The 18,000-nt window shown below is 52.5% G+C and overlaps 4 protein-coding genes across 4 annotated transcripts; 2 read left to right on the top strand and 2 right to left on the bottom strand.

The window, feature by feature from the left end:
• Positions 1 to 213: 213 nt before the first annotated feature.
• Positions 214 to 3,069, bottom strand: TGME49_219742 (hypothetical protein). The gene is made up of 4 exons (XM_018779858.1): positions 2,779 to 3,069; positions 1,827 to 2,168; positions 1,068 to 1,645; positions 214 to 901 (listed from the first exon to the last, which is right to left on the bottom strand). Exons 1-4 carry the CDS (start codon positions 2,825 to 2,827, stop codon positions 530 to 532), a joined length of 1,341 nt encoding a protein of 446 aa, XP_018634787.1. The 5' UTR covers positions 2,828 to 3,069; the 3' UTR covers positions 214 to 529.
• Positions 3,070 to 6,145: 3,076 nt separating this feature from the next.
• TGME49_219750 (cytochrome c, putative) lies at positions 6,146 to 7,594 on the top strand. The gene is made up of 2 exons (XM_002370686.2): positions 6,146 to 6,445; positions 7,090 to 7,594. Exons 1-2 carry the CDS (start codon positions 6,343 to 6,345, stop codon positions 7,332 to 7,334), a joined length of 348 nt encoding a protein of 115 aa, XP_002370727.1. The 5' UTR covers positions 6,146 to 6,342; the 3' UTR covers positions 7,335 to 7,594.
• A 1,103-nt stretch (positions 7,595 to 8,697) lies between these two features.
• On the top strand, positions 8,698 to 13,274 carry TGME49_219760 (N-acetyltransferase family protein). Its single transcript, XM_002370687.2, has 6 exons — positions 8,698 to 9,562; positions 10,568 to 10,671; positions 11,298 to 11,400; positions 11,616 to 11,689; positions 12,026 to 12,141; positions 12,808 to 13,274. The coding sequence occupies exons 1-6, from the start codon at positions 9,381 to 9,383 to the stop codon at positions 12,892 to 12,894; spliced, it is 666 nt and encodes a 221-aa protein (XP_002370728.1). The 5' UTR covers positions 8,698 to 9,380; the 3' UTR covers positions 12,895 to 13,274.
• A 370-nt stretch (positions 13,275 to 13,644) lies between these two features.
• On the bottom strand, positions 13,645 to 17,971 carry TGME49_219770 (30S ribosomal protein S12, putative; the record flags this gene model as incomplete). Its single annotated transcript, XM_002370688.2, has 4 exons — positions 13,645 to 14,622; positions 15,707 to 15,876; positions 16,346 to 16,391; positions 16,716 to 17,971. 4 exons carry the CDS (start codon positions 17,969 to 17,971, stop codon positions 14,313 to 14,315), a joined length of 1,782 nt encoding a protein of 593 aa, XP_002370729.2. The 3' UTR covers positions 13,645 to 14,312.
• Positions 17,972 to 18,000: the final 29 nt, after the last annotated feature.

The following is an 18,000-nucleotide window of genomic DNA, read 5'->3' as shown; positions in this document are numbered from 1 at the left end:
AATCTCATTCGCTGTTGCGCAGAAAACGTCTGCAACACGCTGACCGAAACGGTAAGTTGTGCCTCTCTGGAAAACAGAAGCAGTTGTGGGGAACTTTACGGAGCCGCTAGTCGGAAGGCTGGGTGGAGGCAGGGTTGTGTGTTTCCGCATAGCTTGCTGGCCAACTATGCTTGTCAAAAACGCGTTTAACGCACTGTTGTTTTAGTCGAAGAGGAGAGACGTTACTTTTGTGACGGTCTGAACAATTGAACATGCCGCACTCCACCTTTTGGGCAGGAATGCGTTCCATGGGATTTGGCATGTGCACTCCCTCGGAAAGAACCGCCTCGTTCACCGCGTTTCTAAAGGAGGAAAAATCCCTTCCATACCCAGTATCCGGGGAGGCAGCAACGCGCGACAGCTGTCCCGCACCTGCTTTACCTTGCTTGGATCGAAAGGAACCGTGAATTTCAGTGCTTCTGCGCAGCTCCACACAACTACAAGAAGCATCTACTTGGACACTGCAATTTCATCTAATTCCGCTCCAACCTTAGTGCCACGACCAGAAAGTGAGGCATACAAGTGCCGGTAGCCACAGAGAAATATAGAATCGATCTCCCCTTCGCTCTGCACTGTTCATGTTGTGGTTCTTCGGGTTACACGCTGCGACAATGCCCTGAATAGACATATCGACTTGATTACGGCAGGGTACGGCTTGAATTTCCTTCGCTTCCCACCGCTTGTACTGGTTCTCATCACACATGCACGCCCAGGGATAATCTGTGCTTTGTGGATACATGAAATCGAAGTAGGATCCTTGGTTGCCACCTTCGAAGTTCTTCGGATCCGAGATTTCCATTCCGTTGCCAAACATGTCTTTGATCATGCCGAAAATGTCCTGCGCCTGCATCTCCGCGAAAGCCTGAGGACCTCACGAAAGCACAGGGCCATGTGAACGTCACAGCAAAAGCCAAGCAAACCACTCTTCTCACGACACCAGGCATGTTACGACAAGCTGAAGAAGTTTTAACTCCGTGTCTCCGGACGCGTTTTCTCCACAACAAAAAATAATGACCCGCCACACTCACCTGTTCCTCGGCGCTGTCAATTGTGTCTTCGTCTTCAACTTCGTTGACCCCACTAGAAGCGGTGCTCTTTGGCTCCGCGCTGCCTTCGCCGTTGTATGTGTCTTCCGTTGCTCTCGCAGATTCAACATGGCCACTATGGCCGCTTGCATCTGTGCCTGTCTCACGGTCAATATTTCGACCGTGGTTCTCGGCGGAACTCGCGTCGGTCTCAGTTTCGCGACCGTTTTCATCGGATGTGTGCAGCTTCTTGGCAAGTCTAGAACCGTGCCTACGCTTCCGGACTCGCGCATTCGACATTGAGTAGTGTCGGGTGATCCGTGAGGCTACCCCAGATTTTCGTCTTCGGTGCGTCTCTCCGTCCCGAGAAGTAGTCGCCTCGTTCCTGTTGGAATCTCCTTCATCAAACTCAGAAGAACTCGACGCCTCCGTGGTCGCCGCGGCCTCGTGTTTTACGCGCTTTTTCCTCTCCCCAGATTTCTTCACTGACCCTTCAGAGTCTTTCGCAAACGACTTGGTGTGCTTTGTGGATTCTGCGTCCTCGCAGTCTGACAATTTGAAGGACTGAATCGTTGGGCAGGCTGGGAACCAAAATCAGAGAAAACGGAAGCACAGATGTTTTCTTCAGACAGAAAAGTTGTGTTCTGTGTGTTTTGTTAACTTTGCGTTTAGCGGAAATCGCCGAGACACTACAGAAACACTGCCTAGTCTCGGAGCCGTTGCAATGCCCTCAACTTCGGCTTAGCCGTCCCTTCCACTCACGCGGTGGTTTCTGGAGTCCTAAGGTCTCCCAGAGAGGCTGGTCGGGCGATTCGCATTTGTCTGTCTGCCCCGAGGCGCAGAGTCGAGAGGCCTCACGCCTCTTCTCGTAGACCGTTTCCACATACTCCTCAGTCTCCCGCAGGCTGCTAATTTTGGTCCTCGCTGAGGGGCTGGAGCCTGCAGTCTCCAGAGCCTTCAAGCTGCACGATTCGCCGGCAGTCTCCGATTTCGTCTCCCAGTTCAGTGTCTCTGAAAACTTCCGTGGCGACTGAGAGTCCAGAGTGTCTCCTAGCGATCGGCGGTGACCTCCGGGCCTTCGCGGAACCGCCGAGTAGCCCTCGGCTGCGCAGAAAGAAAAGGGCGTGATCGTTACGTGTGCAGCAGCACCCCTTTTTTACCGGCGGTACCCTGTCACACAGTTAGCAGCTGCTTGCCAAGTTCTCCACCTCCATAGACTTCGCAAGAGAACTCAAAGTCACTCCGTCATTCGGTTCACAACAGCGCGACGAGGCGTGTGTCTGTCGATACACCCACTTGGGATACAAACAGAGAACAGGGCAGTGCCGGCCTTTCACCAAGGCTGTTCTTAGATTCCTGCACTGCGGCTGCCGAGCTCAAACACTTCGACCAAACCCCCAATGCAGTTGGGTGCAAAGCAGCTACCACATCCCTCGTACGAAACACGCAATAAGAGCATAAGGCTCGCATCACAATATAGCTAGACCATGTACTTTCCTAATCATATTATAATCACATATTGTCTCTGTACAAATGATCCGCAACCCGGAACACACAGCTGACAAATCACTGACAAGATCACCCCACTGTCGTCAGGGTGAGGCGCTTTCGCTCTTCTAAGCGAGCAGCTAGGAGCTCAGTGTTCTACTCCAGAATGACACTCAAAGTACGCTAGGTCATGCTTAAGGAATCGCCCTGAAAACGAAACGCCTACTTGGGGAGAAAAGTTGAAGGAGAACGGTGAAGGTGATGAAGTACTTCATGGTGTCGATGCTTGAATGCTGTTTGTGTTACAACAGGGTGTGTTAGTGGGACGCTGTCGGCAAGAATCACAGAAACGAACGCTCCACCTCAAACCACGGCCTCCCCCGACCGAGAGAAGGCAACCGAAGTTGGGAAAAGGCAAGATACTGAGCAAAGGTTTGGTTGCCTTCAAAGGATCTGGTCTCGCACAAAACCACCCCCCCACGTCAAGCTTTTGCCAGTGCCCTCCGCAGAGGGCGGCGGAAACGAATGGCTAACAACCTCCCTCGGGAGGAGCTGGAAGCCGTCAGCAGTTAGTATGTTTTACTGGAAGCCCTATCCAGGATATTTTGAGAGAGGGATCACAGAAAACCAACAGTAAGGTGCTGCGCCGTCGGGGACTGCATTGCTAGTTCCCCGGTGGTAACTCCCAGGAAAGGTCGACTCGCGGGTCCCGACACCCTACTGCCATAGGGTGTGACACCCTACTGCCATACAGTGTGCTTTTTGAGGACAGCACGGGCAGAACCAAATATATAACAAATGGTTGAGTTTCTTGTGGTGTTCCTTACTCAAGTTTCACCGCCAATTTCCACAGTTCAGAGCACGAAAAGACTTGCAGCTCCAGTCAACGGGTTTCGGCGCCGGATGAATCCCGCCCTCGCTTCTTGGCTGGCTGGGAGCGAGTAGGTAGCGGCTCACACAATGTCGGCTTGAAAGACGTGCCCGTTTGCACAGGAATATTGATTTAAAATGCAAAGGAGAGCCACATTTTTCAGCTGGTTGGCAGTTCGTAGTCACTACCCCGGCCCTCGAGTTCGGGCGATAGTGGCAACGATGTCGCGCCGTTGTGCCTAGCGTGTGTGCACCGGCAAATGGCCCCTCGGCCTCGGCTGGAGAGGCGAGACGTCAGGAAGCACGTCCAGCGTTGTTGCCCCAGAAGGAAAGCAAAATGTAAAGGAAGTGGGGAGGGTGTCTCACCGTTTTAAGGGTGCATGCGTCAAAAAACCCGGGAGTTGCTCTTGCCTCTGTCCCCGTCGGTCTGCCACCAGGAGCAGAATCGCCGCTAATCGCGGTTCGTGGCGTGCAGACTGGAGCGAGCGAAGCAGCTCGATGCTGGGAGCGACCGTCCCCGTCGGGGTCGTTTCCTTTCGAGGCCTTCCGAGTCACTTTGCAACCAACTGCGTGCAAAAAGACGGTTGCATGTGTGCGGCAGAGATGACACTTTTGGAGATCTCGTTGTATTTCTTCCCCTCTATGTAGTTCCTTGTGCCGCCGTACCTTTCTCATGCCTCTCTCGCGCTCACCGCCTCTCCCTCTGCGTCTGTTGCTGTCCCGGTCCGTTTGCCTCCCTCCGCTGTTGTGCCTCCTGCTTGTCTCGAGGACAGTTGTGGCATAGAGAGCAGCAGTGGACTCAAGAGGATGGCTTGAGGCCAAAAGGTGGCAAAACTGAGGCCAGATACAAAGTTAGGCGGCCGGTGCTGTTGCAGGCAGGCCGAGCTGAATTCGGCGATGTAGCTGGACGTGGTTCCACCGGTGATTCCTTTACAGAAACATATTCCTTGGAGCGAGGTGGAGAGGTGCCGCTTTTCTGAAGCTCATAGCGCTGCGAGTCACCACAAGCGACGGCCTCGTCAGAGCTAGAAGAGATTTAACACAGCTGCGACAGCGCCAAGATACGGCACACGCTTGCACAGGGGGGGTGACCCGAGGACGATCGATCGTACCTCCGAGGGAAATGTGTTATCACTTCGCATCGCCTAAAAATGCTTGGCACAGGTGTCACTGTAGCTGCACCATCGGTCACGCTGACGTTTTACCGATGAGTGTATCTCATAATTCGACGAGCAACGACTTGGTAATTCGGGGTCTCCCGACATCTTGTGAAACTTCTACGTGAGAGGCCATGCTCGCAAGGATTTCCTTTAGTAAAGGAGATTTCTCTTATTTGACGCTGAGCTTGTCGGGGACATAGAGCCACTCGCTGAAAACCACCAGCGGTTCTTGGAGATAGGGGCTGAGAGACAGTGGCGGAATACCTCGTTGTGATTGGACACCCCAAACGGGAATTTTTCAGTGGAAGTGCCTAAGATAGTGATACACTGATAATCTTCAGGGGAATCCCCTTTGTGCCTCTCCACTGACATAATATGTCCACCGCTGGCAGGCTATTCCACATCAGGTCGGCTGTAGGAGTCGCGGCGGCAGTGAGAGCGAAACGAAGGTTCACCGAGCTGCTGCGGTAGAGTACGCTGTGAGTCTCAAAAGCAACGAGGTGTCGTCTCACTGGGTGGAGGTATTTTGTGAACTGCATTTTATGCTCCCCGTTCGGTACCCGCTCTGTCTTGTTTTAGCACATCACATAAGTGCAGAGATGGTCTTGGCTGTTGACGGCGGTATCTCAAGAGTGTAGTGCTTGTCGCACTGCAAGTATGCGCCACAGAAGGTGTTTACCTTTCCGGACCATGACGAACAGCTAGAAGCGCTAAAAGGAACTACGCAGCAAGGTGACAGTGTCATTCTACGAGGAGAGTGCCTTGTTGGAGTCTGTCCCGCACATGCAGCCTCAGAAAGGCACGTGTGGGTGTTAGACTCAGGGATTGACGACACAAACAGTATGCAAATCTCAGAGGGCTGTAGAGCTTTCCACCCACGACGGCGGAAATTCCACAGGCGCCCATCGCTTATGACATACTACGGTCGGCTCCTCCGGATGGTGCCCCACAGCGAACCGAAGTTCTGCTGTCGCGGCGGAGCTGGTGGCTGTGTAACCTCAAGAGTAAATAAGAGTCGGCATGATACCACGACGCTTGAATAATTGAGTCGTAACTGACCTGATGATGTAGTAGGCCTGGAAGTACCTCCACACACTTCCTCCCCCCGTGGGGGCCACAGAAAGCTGAGTTGCCCTGGTATCATTCCCCATAAGTCGTGAAAGGAGTCATACATCCACTCAAGAAAATCCCCCAAAGTGAACTAACGGGTCTGGCCTGGGGGTCTCTTAGATACTCTGAGGACTCACTGTCGAACGGGGCTTGACCCACATTGCCCGTCGCTGCAGAGTTCCAGGGCAGATCTTGAAACAGTAGCACTGCATTGTTCCGTCTGAGCGGTTTCTTGGAGACGTTCTCGGCAAGAAGGGCTCGAAGAGTGGGGAGTTTTCTTTTTCTCGGTCGTCAAACGTAACAGATCTAGGGCCTTTATTGACGAAGCTTGCTTTGCACGGTGGGGTCGAGACGCCGTTTCCAGTGGCTGCCGGCTTTTCGCAGACGATGCGGTCGCAGAACATGTGAACCCGATGGGGGCCACCTGCTTGTTGCACTCGCTGAAGCATGCGTGCAGTAGAGTCTATGAGCGTCAGAGGCCGGTACCCGCAGGTGCACCCTGAGCAAAACCGGGATCCCTCAGACGAAATTTTCCGCAAGGAAAATCTGCTTTTTTTTGTTTTGTGAACTTGTCTTTGTCCAGTTGGACATTCGCCGACGTCCTCAGGGCACCACAGCCATTCGTCAAGCGCCAAGTGACCAAAAGCAAGATGTCGCGTGCTGAACCTGACGTCCAAGTGCCGTCTGGCGACATCAAAGCCGGCGCGAAAGTTTTCAAAGCCAAATGCTCGCAATGCCACACCATCAACGCTGGTAAGTCAACTTTTCAACAGTTTCTAGAGTATTCAGACATTTTGGGGTTTTTTGCATCTGCTGTGGGAGGGAAACGATGGCGTACTCTGAGGTGGAATATCTGGATGCAGGGCCCTCAGCCCCCGTTTGTTTTAAACAGGCACGCTGTGCTGGCGGTCCCACCTGGTGTCGCAATTAGCAAAGCCTTTTGATACCGTGTTTCTCCTCACTCGAAATGTACAAGCTTGTCTTCTATTAGTAGCTTAGGCACAGGGGGCCATACGGGTAGGGCGTCCCTGATTTTCTGGCTGCTCCACTAGCTAGGTGCTCTTTTGCCCTGTTGAGTTCGTCGCAGTTTCGACTTTTCTCTGTACGAGCTCTAAATTACTGTCCCAGTGGTTCCGTGGCGCCTGGTATCCACGAGTTACTGGTATGGCAGACGGATCTGGGGAATGCTGATCAAGACGTTCCGGTCCTCGCTTCTGTTGAAGAGTTCTGAACGGTCCGGCGAAACCTACCGCCGGCTCGAAACAATTGCACGAATGTTCGCGAGTTTTTGTATCTTGTGTTGAATAGAGGGATGAAGTGGCAGTAATTCACGCCGAGATCGGCATGGCATGCAGAAAAGCTATGGTACGATGTATGTGCGTGTGTGTTTTGCACAGGGGGTGCTGCCAAGGCCGGACCGAACCTCCACGGTTTCATCGGCCGTGAAAGTGGAAAAGCTGACTTCCCGTACTCGGATGCCAACAAGACCAGTGGCATTATCTGGTCCGAGAAGCACTTGTGGGAGTACTTGTTGAACCCGAAGACGTACATTCCGGGCACGAAGATGGTGTTTGCGGGTATCAAGAAGGAGAAGGAACGCGCGGATCTGATTGCGTACCTTGTTGATGCCTCCAACAAATGAGGGAACTGTTTGTCGTGGGCTGTTGCTTTGGTGGGTTGTCTACGTGGCGCATGGCTGTGCATTTTTCAGCTTCGCGTCTAGCGTGCAGTATCCGTGAGCTGTTTGTTACCAGGGGTTGTCCGGACGAGCGCGACTAGTGGCACACAGTCATTTCACCGGGCCTTGCTTCAGATTTGGAAGTAGCAGTTGTTTGGTTTCTTTGCTGATTAACACAAACAGAATGCTTGACGGTTGACGCTAAACAAAGTCATTTGATTTAAGATGCAGGCGCCCTCGAGGGTCGCAGCAGTCTATATCGTGGCGACGGTCTTTCCACTGCGCTTGACAGAGACTTTAGAAAGGGAAGGCACATCAGCAAATTGTAAGGGTGAAGCACTGCAGTCGGCTTGTTATGGCTTCGCTTCTTTGCAACGAATGCTGGGTAGGAACACTCCAGCCCAAGAAGTTTGCTTTGGAAGAAGCTGCCACTTTAAACACAAACGCTTACGCGTATCACACTCCACACGGCGCAATCTATGATGCCGCCGAAAACCTTTTGCCTTCGTTAGCGAATCTGAAATTGATTCGGTGGATCTGAAGTCGGCGGCAACACAGGAGCGCGTTTCAGTGGATAGACCGCGCAGGAGGGACTCGGGTTGTAGTTCCGTGAGTCTGGGAATCCTCTCGGCCTCCTATGCGTCCAGCGACAGAAACGTGCCGGGCAGCTTCTTGTGAGAAAACTCGACTCCTACAGTTGCTCACTTGTCAGTGGAAGGGTCAAACAGTGTAGAAGGCGATTCGATTGTTTGGCGCGTACGGCTTAGCATACCAGCATTTTGTGCCAATACAGTTGAGTTGCAGGCGTCGTTACGTCTTGTGGAAGTATTGCCGTGTTATGGAGCACGAATCCTGAATCGAAGCGCCTACTGGAAAGGCGAAATGAGCAACATCCGTTTCCGTTCAGCAGAGACCCGTGGCAGCTGAAGAAAGGAAGGAGAACGTGGTGCATCGCGTGGAGTCTTCGTTGAAAACTCAGTTTTGACAGCAGCTCATGCCTCAGAAATCGGGATGCTGTCGCGGAGTTGTGCTTAGTCGAAACGATAATGTGACGCTCATGCACTCGGAGTTGTCTCATCCACACTGTCAAACCGCACTGTACATACACCAGGTCTTCGTGTGCATCCGAAACACATGAAGCGTTGCCACCCTTCTTGTTTCAGCAGTGCGAGTTATATTTGATCTTCTGTACAGAAAATCAAGGACGTGCGGCGCAGTTCATGGACAAGACGACTCGACACGAGCAACTTTTGCGTAAGTACGCGACGAGCTAGATCGAACAGATGAATTCGCGAGATTCCAGGCTAACATGAGAACGCTACAGATCACTTGATCTGGCTGAGACATCGTCTCTTCCGTGTGTACTTAAATCCGTGCTCAATGTGCCTTCGACCTCCCTGTTTCCCTTCTTATTCGAAAATTGCTGTTCGTCAGCTCTCTTCTTCGCCTCTTTGGCTCTCGCGGAGGTCTGGCTCGCTTTGCTCTGCCGCATGCGGGCCAGCGCATGCACGTGTTTCCTCACGTAGTACCACGTGCATCATCTTTTTCGCGTCCCTTCTTTCCGCTAGCGATTCCTTGACAGCATCCGACTTTTCCAGCTTTTCTTCTCCCCTTCTTGATACCCGTTGCCTAGACTAGTGTGCCCCTTCCCCGCGTATTTTGTGTCCCCTGTCTGACCCTTTGACGGCCTTTCGCTCGCTCCTCTCACCGTTTCCATGTCTCTTGCCGCTGAGCGGTGTCCGGCTCCTTTTCTTGTCGATTGACCCCTTTTAGATAAACAAGAGAGACGACAAACAGATCTCTTCGCGCCGCGGTGGTTGTTGAGACCCGTGTTCGTCGAATCTTACGCGCTGACTGACTCCCCGATTGCCGCCTGTTCGCGCTCTTTTTCCCCTTCTCGGTTCGCCCTGACCTCCTCTCCCTTCATTCCCCTATTTCTTCCTGTCTTTTCTGCTTTCGCCATTGCTCCACACTTGCCCTTGGAGTCTCACCCTCGCCAGACCGGACAAGATGGCGACGCTTCGCCGCGCGGACGTATTTGACTTATTCGCCATGCAAAATGCGAACTTCATCAACCTCCCGGAGAATTACATCATGAAGTACTACTTCTTCCACGCAGTTTCTTGGCCGCAACTCCTCAGCGTCTCTCATGACTCTCAGGGGAAACTCGTTGGCTACGTTCTGGCAAAACTGTAAGCTTAAATACAGAGACACCCGAGAAAGCGTTCTGCGGGGCCAAGAGAGGCCAGGGGTGAAGCGCCCAAGCTAAAGGGATTTCAGTTATCGTTGCGCGCTCACGGAATACTAAACATAGTTCGCATGCTGTTGCAGTCCCCCCTCGAGTGTGTGTTACAAGTCGGAAACGCCGGGCGCCTGAAGCTTCTGACCGACCAGAGGATCGCACCAAGGACGGAAGAAGAGACGGACCGTGTGTGCTTTCCTACATTCCGGATACGCACAAACACTCGGATGCATGTAGATGCACATTTCTTGCTGCAAATATCTCCGTACACATATATCCAGTGTTCAGTTCCTCATGTAGATGTAGATAGACACGCGAAGATAGAGAGGTACACAAAGATAGACTGATAGACCTCTGATGTGAACAGGCATTCGAATTTGACGATGACGATTCAGAAACTCTTACATAATCTGGGAGCTATGTCACGGGAAACGTCTGTGTCTCGCGATTCTTAACACACGCGATTTGTTTGTATTTCTTTCGTCCTGTCGTGGAGCGTGGTGGCTCTCTCGCCCTCTTCACCTTTTTTCCCTTGCCTTTCGTCTTCCGTGCTTTGACCAGTCGTTAAAGGGAGACCCAGAGTCTTTGTTCGTGCGTAAGTGTCTCCGTCCGTCGATTATCAAACTGTTCCTCTCACACCCCCCCTGTCTGTCGTGCCAGTGTAAATCTTCTCTTCTTTGACATATCTTCGCGTCTTCGGCTTGCCGCGGACCTGCATCACCGCAGCTATACAGGCCTTCCTGGCCAAAGTGGCTGCTGTAGTCTACAGACAAAAGGTGGTGTATAGATCTCCTGTTTGTTTAGTGTCATGGCAACCCATTTCCTCCATTGCTGCTCAGTCCAAGCTTCTCGCAGTTTAGCCTGTAGCGCCTCATCTGAATCATTTGAGACTTCCACCCTCGTAGCTACCTCGCCTCTCGGTGGACGCCTTTCTTTTTCTTTCCATTTGCTGCAGAGAGGAAGACGACCCTACAGACCACCATGGACATGTCACCTCTGTCGCAGTGTTGCGTCAAAGCCGAAAACTCGGCCTTGCCTCCAAACTCATGAACATGACGCGTAGGTGTCAATGCATGCGCACGTTTCTCGTTGCATGCACTGCCCCATCTATCGACATTCTAGCCAATATGTAGATGCGTCGATCTACGCATATATGTGTCTCTATCTATCTGCCCATCTCTTCATCGACGTGAATCCATGGGGGCAGGGTGTGGCTGCTGACAATACGGAAGTCTGGGCGAATAGAGAGGCACCGACGTAGCAGGGGAGACTTCTCGTTTGGGTTTGGATAACTGTGTCGAGAGGGGAGATGTTGATCGGTATTCCTCAATCTTGTACTTTGTGTCTTAACATGTAGATGAATAGGTGTAGTCTACCGCATGAATATATATATATATATATATATATATACAAATATGGAAGCATACGTTTTCTACGTACTGAGACAGTGAGTTTCGCCCTGCTGATTCTATACAGTTTGGCTCTGGATTGCTCAAGTCATTCACGATTTCAGCTGTCCTGAACTGTCTCTTCTTTTTCTGTCTCGGGGGATTTTCATTTAAGTTTCGCATTCGACGGTTTCCTCTTATCCCTATGCCATGAAGACTCCTGTCTTCTTTTTTTCCGCGGTTCCTTCGTTTCTCCGTCTTCAGTCTTTGACGCTGCGTTTTTGGTTGTCTCTTTAGAGCATGCAATGGAGGAAGTTTTCGACGCCGACTACGCCTCCCTGCATGTGCGCGTCACAAACAGAGCCGCCTACTCGCTCTACAAGCACACTCTGGGCTACAGGTTCGTCGCTTTTCCCTTCAGACAGGTCTTCGTGCCGCCCGTCCACTTTTGTTCGCCTGCGTTTACAGTCTCTTTGCATATGCAGATCTTCTCCTCTTTGCCTTGAGTGCCTTCGCGTTCAACTCTGCTGCTTGTGGAGCCGGTTTCTCCGTGGGTGTGCACTCCTACCGTTGTTGGTGCAAAGACGCGTTTCGTCGACGCTTTGTCTCTCTCAGAATTCACGACATCGACAAGGAGTACTACGCCGACAAGGAAGATGCATTCAGCATGAGAAATTACTTCTCCCCAGGTGAGCAGCAGAGGAGCCATGTTTTCGACTGTGAGGAGCAAATGCGCCACAGTGTCCCCTCTCTTCACCCGCAGTGTCTCCACGCGCCTCTTCCGCCCGCTGGTCGCATGCGGCTCGACAGTGTTTGACCAGCTGTTCTGTAGGGTCTCAGTCGCTTTTCGTTTGATTGCGAACGCCGTGTTCAATACTGTTTAGATGCACTCCGTTTACTGTTATTTTTCTCTGGAGACTTAAGAGAATCCGGATCTGCGAGAGCCCACTCGGGGGAGCCTTTATTCGTCCTCGTTCGTTTTGGAGAACGCTTGCGCTTCTCTGCGTGTGTCTTTACATGCACAGAAAAACGAAAAATGAAGAAAGCTGCTAGCGGACCAGATCCCCCCAGTGCGACGTTAGAAAAAGCAGTGGCGAAGGCCGAAGAAGGAAAGAACTCAGCCGACGCTGCGCCTTCCGGAGTAAGAGGACTCCCAAAAATTTCGACATCCTATACTTTCCTCCATTATCTCTACACACATAATATATATATATATATATATATATATATGTAGTATATACATGTAGACATGCATGCATGCATGTAAACATCTGTGTGTGCATGAATGTATTCGTATGCATGTACGTATGTACTCGTGCGTTGAGATTTGTGTGGGTTCAAACAAACGCATACTTGAACCAAGTGCCTTTGGACATCGGGATGCCTTTCTTCCACGGAATGGAACGTCCTGTTTCCCCCACTATACGCACATCCGTAGACAGAGGCATTTTTTGCATTTTTCTGTCTACATTGGCGGCTGTTGCGCGAGGCTTGCTGGACGCGGTGTGAGAGAAGGGGAAGTTGGCGTCACGGAGAAAACTGGTGGAGACTCTGAGGAGGAGTTTTGCCTGTCCTCAACTCTGCGTTCGCCCTGAAGATGGCTGCCTGCGTTTCGGTTGCGAAGACAGTACTGAGGCCGAGATTGTTTGGAGACATATGTTCCCTGTTTTGACTTCCGTGCTGGCCGCTGGAGTCGAAAAGGTTGGAAACGGCTTCTCTCCCTTTTTGTCTGGTGGCGTGACCTCACTGCTCTGTTTTCTGCCTGTCTCCCTTTCTCTTTTTCTTTCTTCGTCGCATGTTGCTTCAGGAAGCGAAGACAGAGGAAGAGTCCAAGAGCCAAGAGGGCGGCGGCGCGGGTGCGAGCAGCTCCGGAAAGAAGAAGAAGAAGCGATGAACAGTGACAAACAGCCATTAGGTGGCTCGTTCGTTTCTTCCGTTTTCTTCTCTCTACCGTCTTGCACTGCTTCTTCTCTTTTCCTTTCTCTTCTTCGCGTGCTGTCTTCTTGCAGTGATGCTTTCCCTTTCTCGAGAGCCTCTGGTCTCTCGGCTTCCACTGCCCAACGCGTTTTCGCTTCAAAAGTCTCGTTGCTGCATCCCTCTTCGTTTCTTTTCACGCTGAACTTCTCCCTCCTCTGTTCCTGCCGTTTGGGAGGGGGGGAGAGATTCAAACCGCTGAGCATTTGTTCCACATTGCCCCGCGTTGGGGCAGCGGCCTCTCTGTGATCTCTGTCTCGTTCTCAACTCTCTCGCCCTCAACCCACTCTCCGTCTCGGACTCTTAGCAAGAAAGAGAAACGGTCTTTCTCTGTATGCGCCCGCGACCGATTTTCTCGGCGCGGAAACGAGACCTCTCCCCTCGACGAGAGCAGCCTTCGTAGCCGGAGTCGAGTACCCCCGCTCCTACACGCGTGACGCAGCAGGATATAAAAATAGATCTACAGATGTAGAACAGATATATAGAGAGATGTACGCAGATATCTATAGTAGTATATATATATATATATATATATATACTTGTAAGTATGGAGGGAGCCTATGTGCGTGTGTGGCTGTTTGTATGTTTGTATGCATCGATGATCCATGCAAACAGATCCACGCGCTGCAGGATTGTTCTTTCCATGGAGCACTACAGTGGCTGGTCCGCTGCTGGATGCACTGTGTCTTTTCTCTGGTCCAGTTTAGCGAGTCCGCACTCAGATAAAAGAGGGAAGACGCAGGGAAGAGCGATGTCTGGCAGAGTAGTTAGACGCCATGTTCAGAAGCGAAAGAGGCTCCTGATTCGATTCAGATGCACAGATGCAGGGCGTCACCCAAGTGACCGAAACATACTTTTTCGACATGGAGAGAGTGAATCAAAACGCACCCGCTGGGGGGTCGACCTCTCTACACTGTCTCGGCGACGTCTATAGGTCCTCGCGCTCGCTTTTGCGCCGTTCGCGCCACACGGAGCGGGTGTAGAAAACTGTCGCTTTCGACAGAAAAGTCCCAAGGAAACAAAAAGACAGACGTTCACGGCGGCCGTCGCTGGCCTGCACAGCGGCATCTCTTCTTTCAGGAGTCGCCAGTCCACGCAAGGCTCGCGCAAAACTCCGACAGAACGGGTCTCTGAAAACCTGAACGTCTGAAGTACGCGAGCGATGTCCGCCAGCCCAACCGCCGACTGAGTGCCGAACGCCTCCCCGCGCTTCTCTCCTGTCCCCCGCGCTTCTTTCCTGTCCCCCGCGCTTCTCTCCTGTCCTCCGCGCTTCTCTCCCCCGCTCCGTCTGCGCATGGAGAGCCACCATCGTGGGCCCTCTTTGGTTTGCAAGTGACCTCAGGTTTCCTTGCCTTCGCGCTGCATCTTGAGGCGGTACCAGCGATTGAAGAGCTGCGTATGTCTGGGGACTTCTTCGTCGTCTGCGAGAGGCGATGTGCGCATCTCTCCCTCCTCGTTTCTCCAGGTCATCCACCGAAACTGGTTGAAGAGTTCGCGGTCTTTTTCGATCGTCAGGTGTTTGTTGTTCCACCGCTGCAGGCGCCACTCCTTCTTTTCCGACGACAGCTTCACGCCGTACTTGGACCGTTTTCTCTCGCGATTCTTCACAGGCAAAAGGTCAGCAACGCCGCGCACTGCTTTGTAGTTGCTGCACGCAGAAGAAGAAACAGACTTCAGGCCTCTCGAAACATAAAACGAAGCCGCGCCGCGTCCGGGGAGACTCAGGAGACGTAAGGACGAAAACTTCAGAGGCAGAGCGACCCCGAGTACAGTAAATACACCTGTCTCCGAGTCGCATAGTTCTCTACACGCTTTGCGACCTCGCTGCTCTCTTCTGTTCCTTTCGGAAATCCGCCGCTCCTCCCTTCGTTCATCTGTAGATCGTTTCCCTCCACGGTTCCTCGGTTCTCTTCTCCGTCTACCTGTTCCACTTTCTTCGCTTTGCTCCACACTTGGTCACTTCAGTGCGGCAGCGACTGACGCGTGCTTCATCGTTCGAGAAGAAACAGGCGAGAAAACCTTTGTTTTCCGCCTCTCTCTTGCCCGAGAGAAAAAGACAACCGGGTCCACCCTTCCCCCAACAAAGGCCTTTTCTGAGTTCTCGCACGCCACTTTCTCCCTTCGTTTCTACGCAGACGACTGCCTCTTCCCTCTGGGGCTTGTCTCGGGAACAAGAGCACCTCTGGTTCTCCACACAGCTGCGAGGCCAGTTCTCAGTCACTTGAACAGAGACAGAATCTTCTCGTCGTGTGACGCAGGCCATAGCTGGACAAGGACCTCTTCGCTCGGCGCTCTGGAGTGCCTCTCGACAACTCCCTCACCGTTTCTTCGCACAGCTGACACCGTTCGAGCGCCTCCTCAGCTTCGCACGAGGACGCAGCGGAAGGAGTCGAAGACCTCTTCTTTTGCGCTGGTTTCTACGGTCGGGGTATGTATGGCTCTCTAGTTACATATTTACCAGTAAAGTGCATAACTTTGAGTAAATGCAAAGGTAGTTCTGGAGGATTTTCCTTTTTAAACACCGCACGCGATGCGCTTGGCACCTTCTCTGTATCTTTTTTCTCACTTTTGCGCTCCGGAGATCACCGTCTGTCAACACAATGCCTGGCACCGGCCTTTCTCGCGTCTTCTACGCTCCACGAACGAATAAGCAGCAGAAACAGCGAAACTCTTTTGCGCTTTTCTCTCTCTCGGCTCTGCGTTCTCTTCGTTCCGAAGACTTCCTTCCCTACCAGCCTGGAACATCTTTGCATCTGCCGCCGCGAACCAACACCACCGAGTGGACGTTCAAGTTGTGACCGATTCCAGGAATGTAAACGAGAACGGTGCGGCCGGTGCTCAGGCGCACGCGAGCGACTTTGCGCAAACCGGAGTTAGGCTTTCGCGGCGTCTGTACGCGAACCTGCAGCGCCCAGAAGAAAAGGAGCCGCGCGCGCGAGAAGGGTGTGCCGTTTCGCCTCGGCGAGGACCGACTCGTCGACCGTCCTGCCGGTGCTTGGACTTGACGTTGTGTCGGGGAAGGACGAAAGCCGTTCCCTCATACAGAGAGAGAGCGAGAGAGATTCGTGGTGGGCGAACGCGGAAACGCAAACAGACAGAAATGCAGAGACAGAGGGGAACAAAAGAAAAAAAAGGGGGAGAACAAGACGCCAAAGGCAGAGACAGAGAGACAGACGAGACGGAAAAGAAGCGGGGGAAGGAAAAAAAGAAGACAGAGGGAGGACGCGACGAAAAGAAGAAAAGCACAGGACTGCTGAGAACTCGAGCGGTGTGCGTGTACGGGAGCGGACCCTAGAGAGAGACAGCAGCGAGGAGGGTGGACAGGCGCTTGAGTCCGTTGTTCGTTTTTCTTTCTGAGGTGAAAATCCTACCTTGACACAGATGCCTTTCTTCTGAGGAGCGCCCTCGAGCCATTTGCTGCATACACGAGGAAAAACGTGAGTGAGGAAACGGAGTCGCGGAAGAAGGAAGGAAGGATGGAGAAAGAAAGGAGCAGGGAAACGAAAACCGACAGAAGAAGAGAACAGAAATGGAGGATCGGAGAGAAACGAACAGAGAGGAAAGAAGGGAGGTGATAGAAACGAGGGGGCCGAACGAGAAAAGTAGGAGTTGATCGACCGACGCGAAACGCGAGAAGGGAGCAGCAACGTTCGACAGAAGAGACATGACATAACGAAAACTGGAGATGTTTGTTGTCTTTCATCTGCCGTGCTGTCTCTTCTGTGGCGTCCTTTGTCGCACCTGCGAATGTTCGGGGGCTTGAGCTTCGGGACCTGCAACGGTCGGCGTTTGTAGAACAGCCTCCCACTGATACTGCGCGTCGAGAACTGTCGGGACTGAGAAGGAAAAAAAGACGAAGACGACGAAGAAGCAAAGGAAGAAGAGCAGCCAGACAACAGAGGCGAGAAGAGAAGGGGAGCAGGGTACGGAGCGACAGAAGAAAGAGAAAGAGGAGAGAGGGCAGCGCAGCAAGAAGGCTGAGGAAGCGGAGAGGAAGGCGAGAGAGGTGAGGGTCTGGAAGAAGCAAGAGAAGGAAAGACGCGCAGAGACGAGCGAACAGAGTCTCTCGTACTGTCCCTCGACACAGTCCACCGCTTCAGCGTTGATCCGCGGAAAACGGTGCAGGCGAGTCTTGAACAGGAACCGGAATCTTCGCCTGACGGCTGCGCTCGAAGACTGTTGACAGACGAAGAAGGGAGAACGCGGACAGACGAGAAGGAAAAAGCCGACGAGGAAGGGGAAGGGGACGGAGAACATGCAAAGGACGGCAGCGCAGAGAGACGAATCTTTACTTGTCTCCCCCGAAAAATCTTTCTCCGGAGGAGATACAGAGAAGAGAAGGCTGTCTGCGACTCCATGGCGGAGACACTCGAGCTCTTGTTCTCTTCTCTCCTTTCTCTCGTCTCGGTTCTTGCCGCTCGCTGTGCTTCCGCTCTCGCTTTTTTCCAGAAAAGAGGCAGAGCCACAGACGGAGACCCCCGGAAGCGTCGACAGATCACCCGAGAAGAAAAGATGCGTCCGAAAAGAAAACGACGCGAGTGTATCGACAGGTGCGAAGAAGACGAAAACCCGTCTGGGACGGAAAGGCCTGCCGTCCAACCGCGAAGATGCGGCGGGGGAGGAAGTGGATCGAGAGAGGGAAGAGAGCAGGAAGAAGAGTGAGAACAAGAAATAAGACAAGCGACAGAAGTTCCGAGAGGGAGAAGAGGAAGTCGACACACAAAAATGAGGAAACGCGAGGAGATAAATAAGCAACGGTGTCTGTATTTTAGTGCTGTGTGTGTGGAGAGAGAGAAAAACTCCCTCCGGAGGAAAAGGCGAAGATTCGAGAGGCAGCTGCGACGAGGCGCGGGAGGAAGAGAAGAAAGAATTGCGAGAAGAAGCGAAGAGAGGAGTGACACCGAGAAGAGGAAAGCGAAGACGGCGGACAGGCAAGAAATGCAGAGAGGCGGCAGAGATCGCTTTTTCACCTCGAGACCTCGAGCGAAGCCGCGCATGCAAGCGCATCCGCTAAAGAAAAAAGCAA

This window comes from Toxoplasma gondii, chromosome XII (assembly GCF_000006565.2).
Source record: "Toxoplasma gondii ME49 chromosome XII, whole genome shotgun sequence".
Taxonomy (NCBI): domain Eukaryota; phylum Apicomplexa; class Conoidasida; order Eucoccidiorida; family Sarcocystidae; genus Toxoplasma; species Toxoplasma gondii.
The sequence above is the reverse complement of the archived record's forward strand: the minus strand, read 5'-3'. Positions and strand labels throughout refer to the sequence as shown.

Excerpts from the sequence above, each read along its gene's own strand:
- TGME49_219742 (XM_018779858.1), bottom strand. The coding sequence starts at position 2,827 with ATGAAGTACTTCATCACCTTCACCGTTCTCCTTCAACTTTTCTCCCCA. Across the intron at positions 2,169-2,778 it reads CCTTCAACTTTTCTCCCCAA|CCGAGGGCTACTCGGCGGTT; the intron begins GTAGGCGTTTCG and ends CTTTCTGCGCAG. Across the intron at positions 902-1,067 it reads TTGACAGCGCCGAGGAACAG|GCTTTCGCGGAGATGCAGGC; the intron begins GTGAGTGTGGCG and ends TGAGGTCCTCAG.
- TGME49_219750 (XM_002370686.2), top strand. The coding sequence starts at position 6,343 with ATGTCGCGTGCTGAACCTGACGTCCAAGTGCCGTCTGGCGACATCAAA. Across the intron at positions 6,446-7,089 it reads ATGCCACACCATCAACGCTG|GGGGTGCTGCCAAGGCCGGA; the intron begins GTAAGTCAACTT and ends TGTTTTGCACAG.
- TGME49_219760 (XM_002370687.2), top strand. The coding sequence starts at position 9,381 with ATGGCGACGCTTCGCCGCGCGGACGTATTTGACTTATTCGCCATGCAA. Across the intron at positions 11,401-11,615 it reads AAGCACACTCTGGGCTACAG|AATTCACGACATCGACAAGG; the intron begins GTTCGTCGCTTT and ends TGTCTCTCTCAG. Across the intron at positions 12,142-12,807 it reads CCGACGCTGCGCCTTCCGGA|GAAGCGAAGACAGAGGAAGA; the intron begins GTAAGAGGACTC and ends ATGTTGCTTCAG.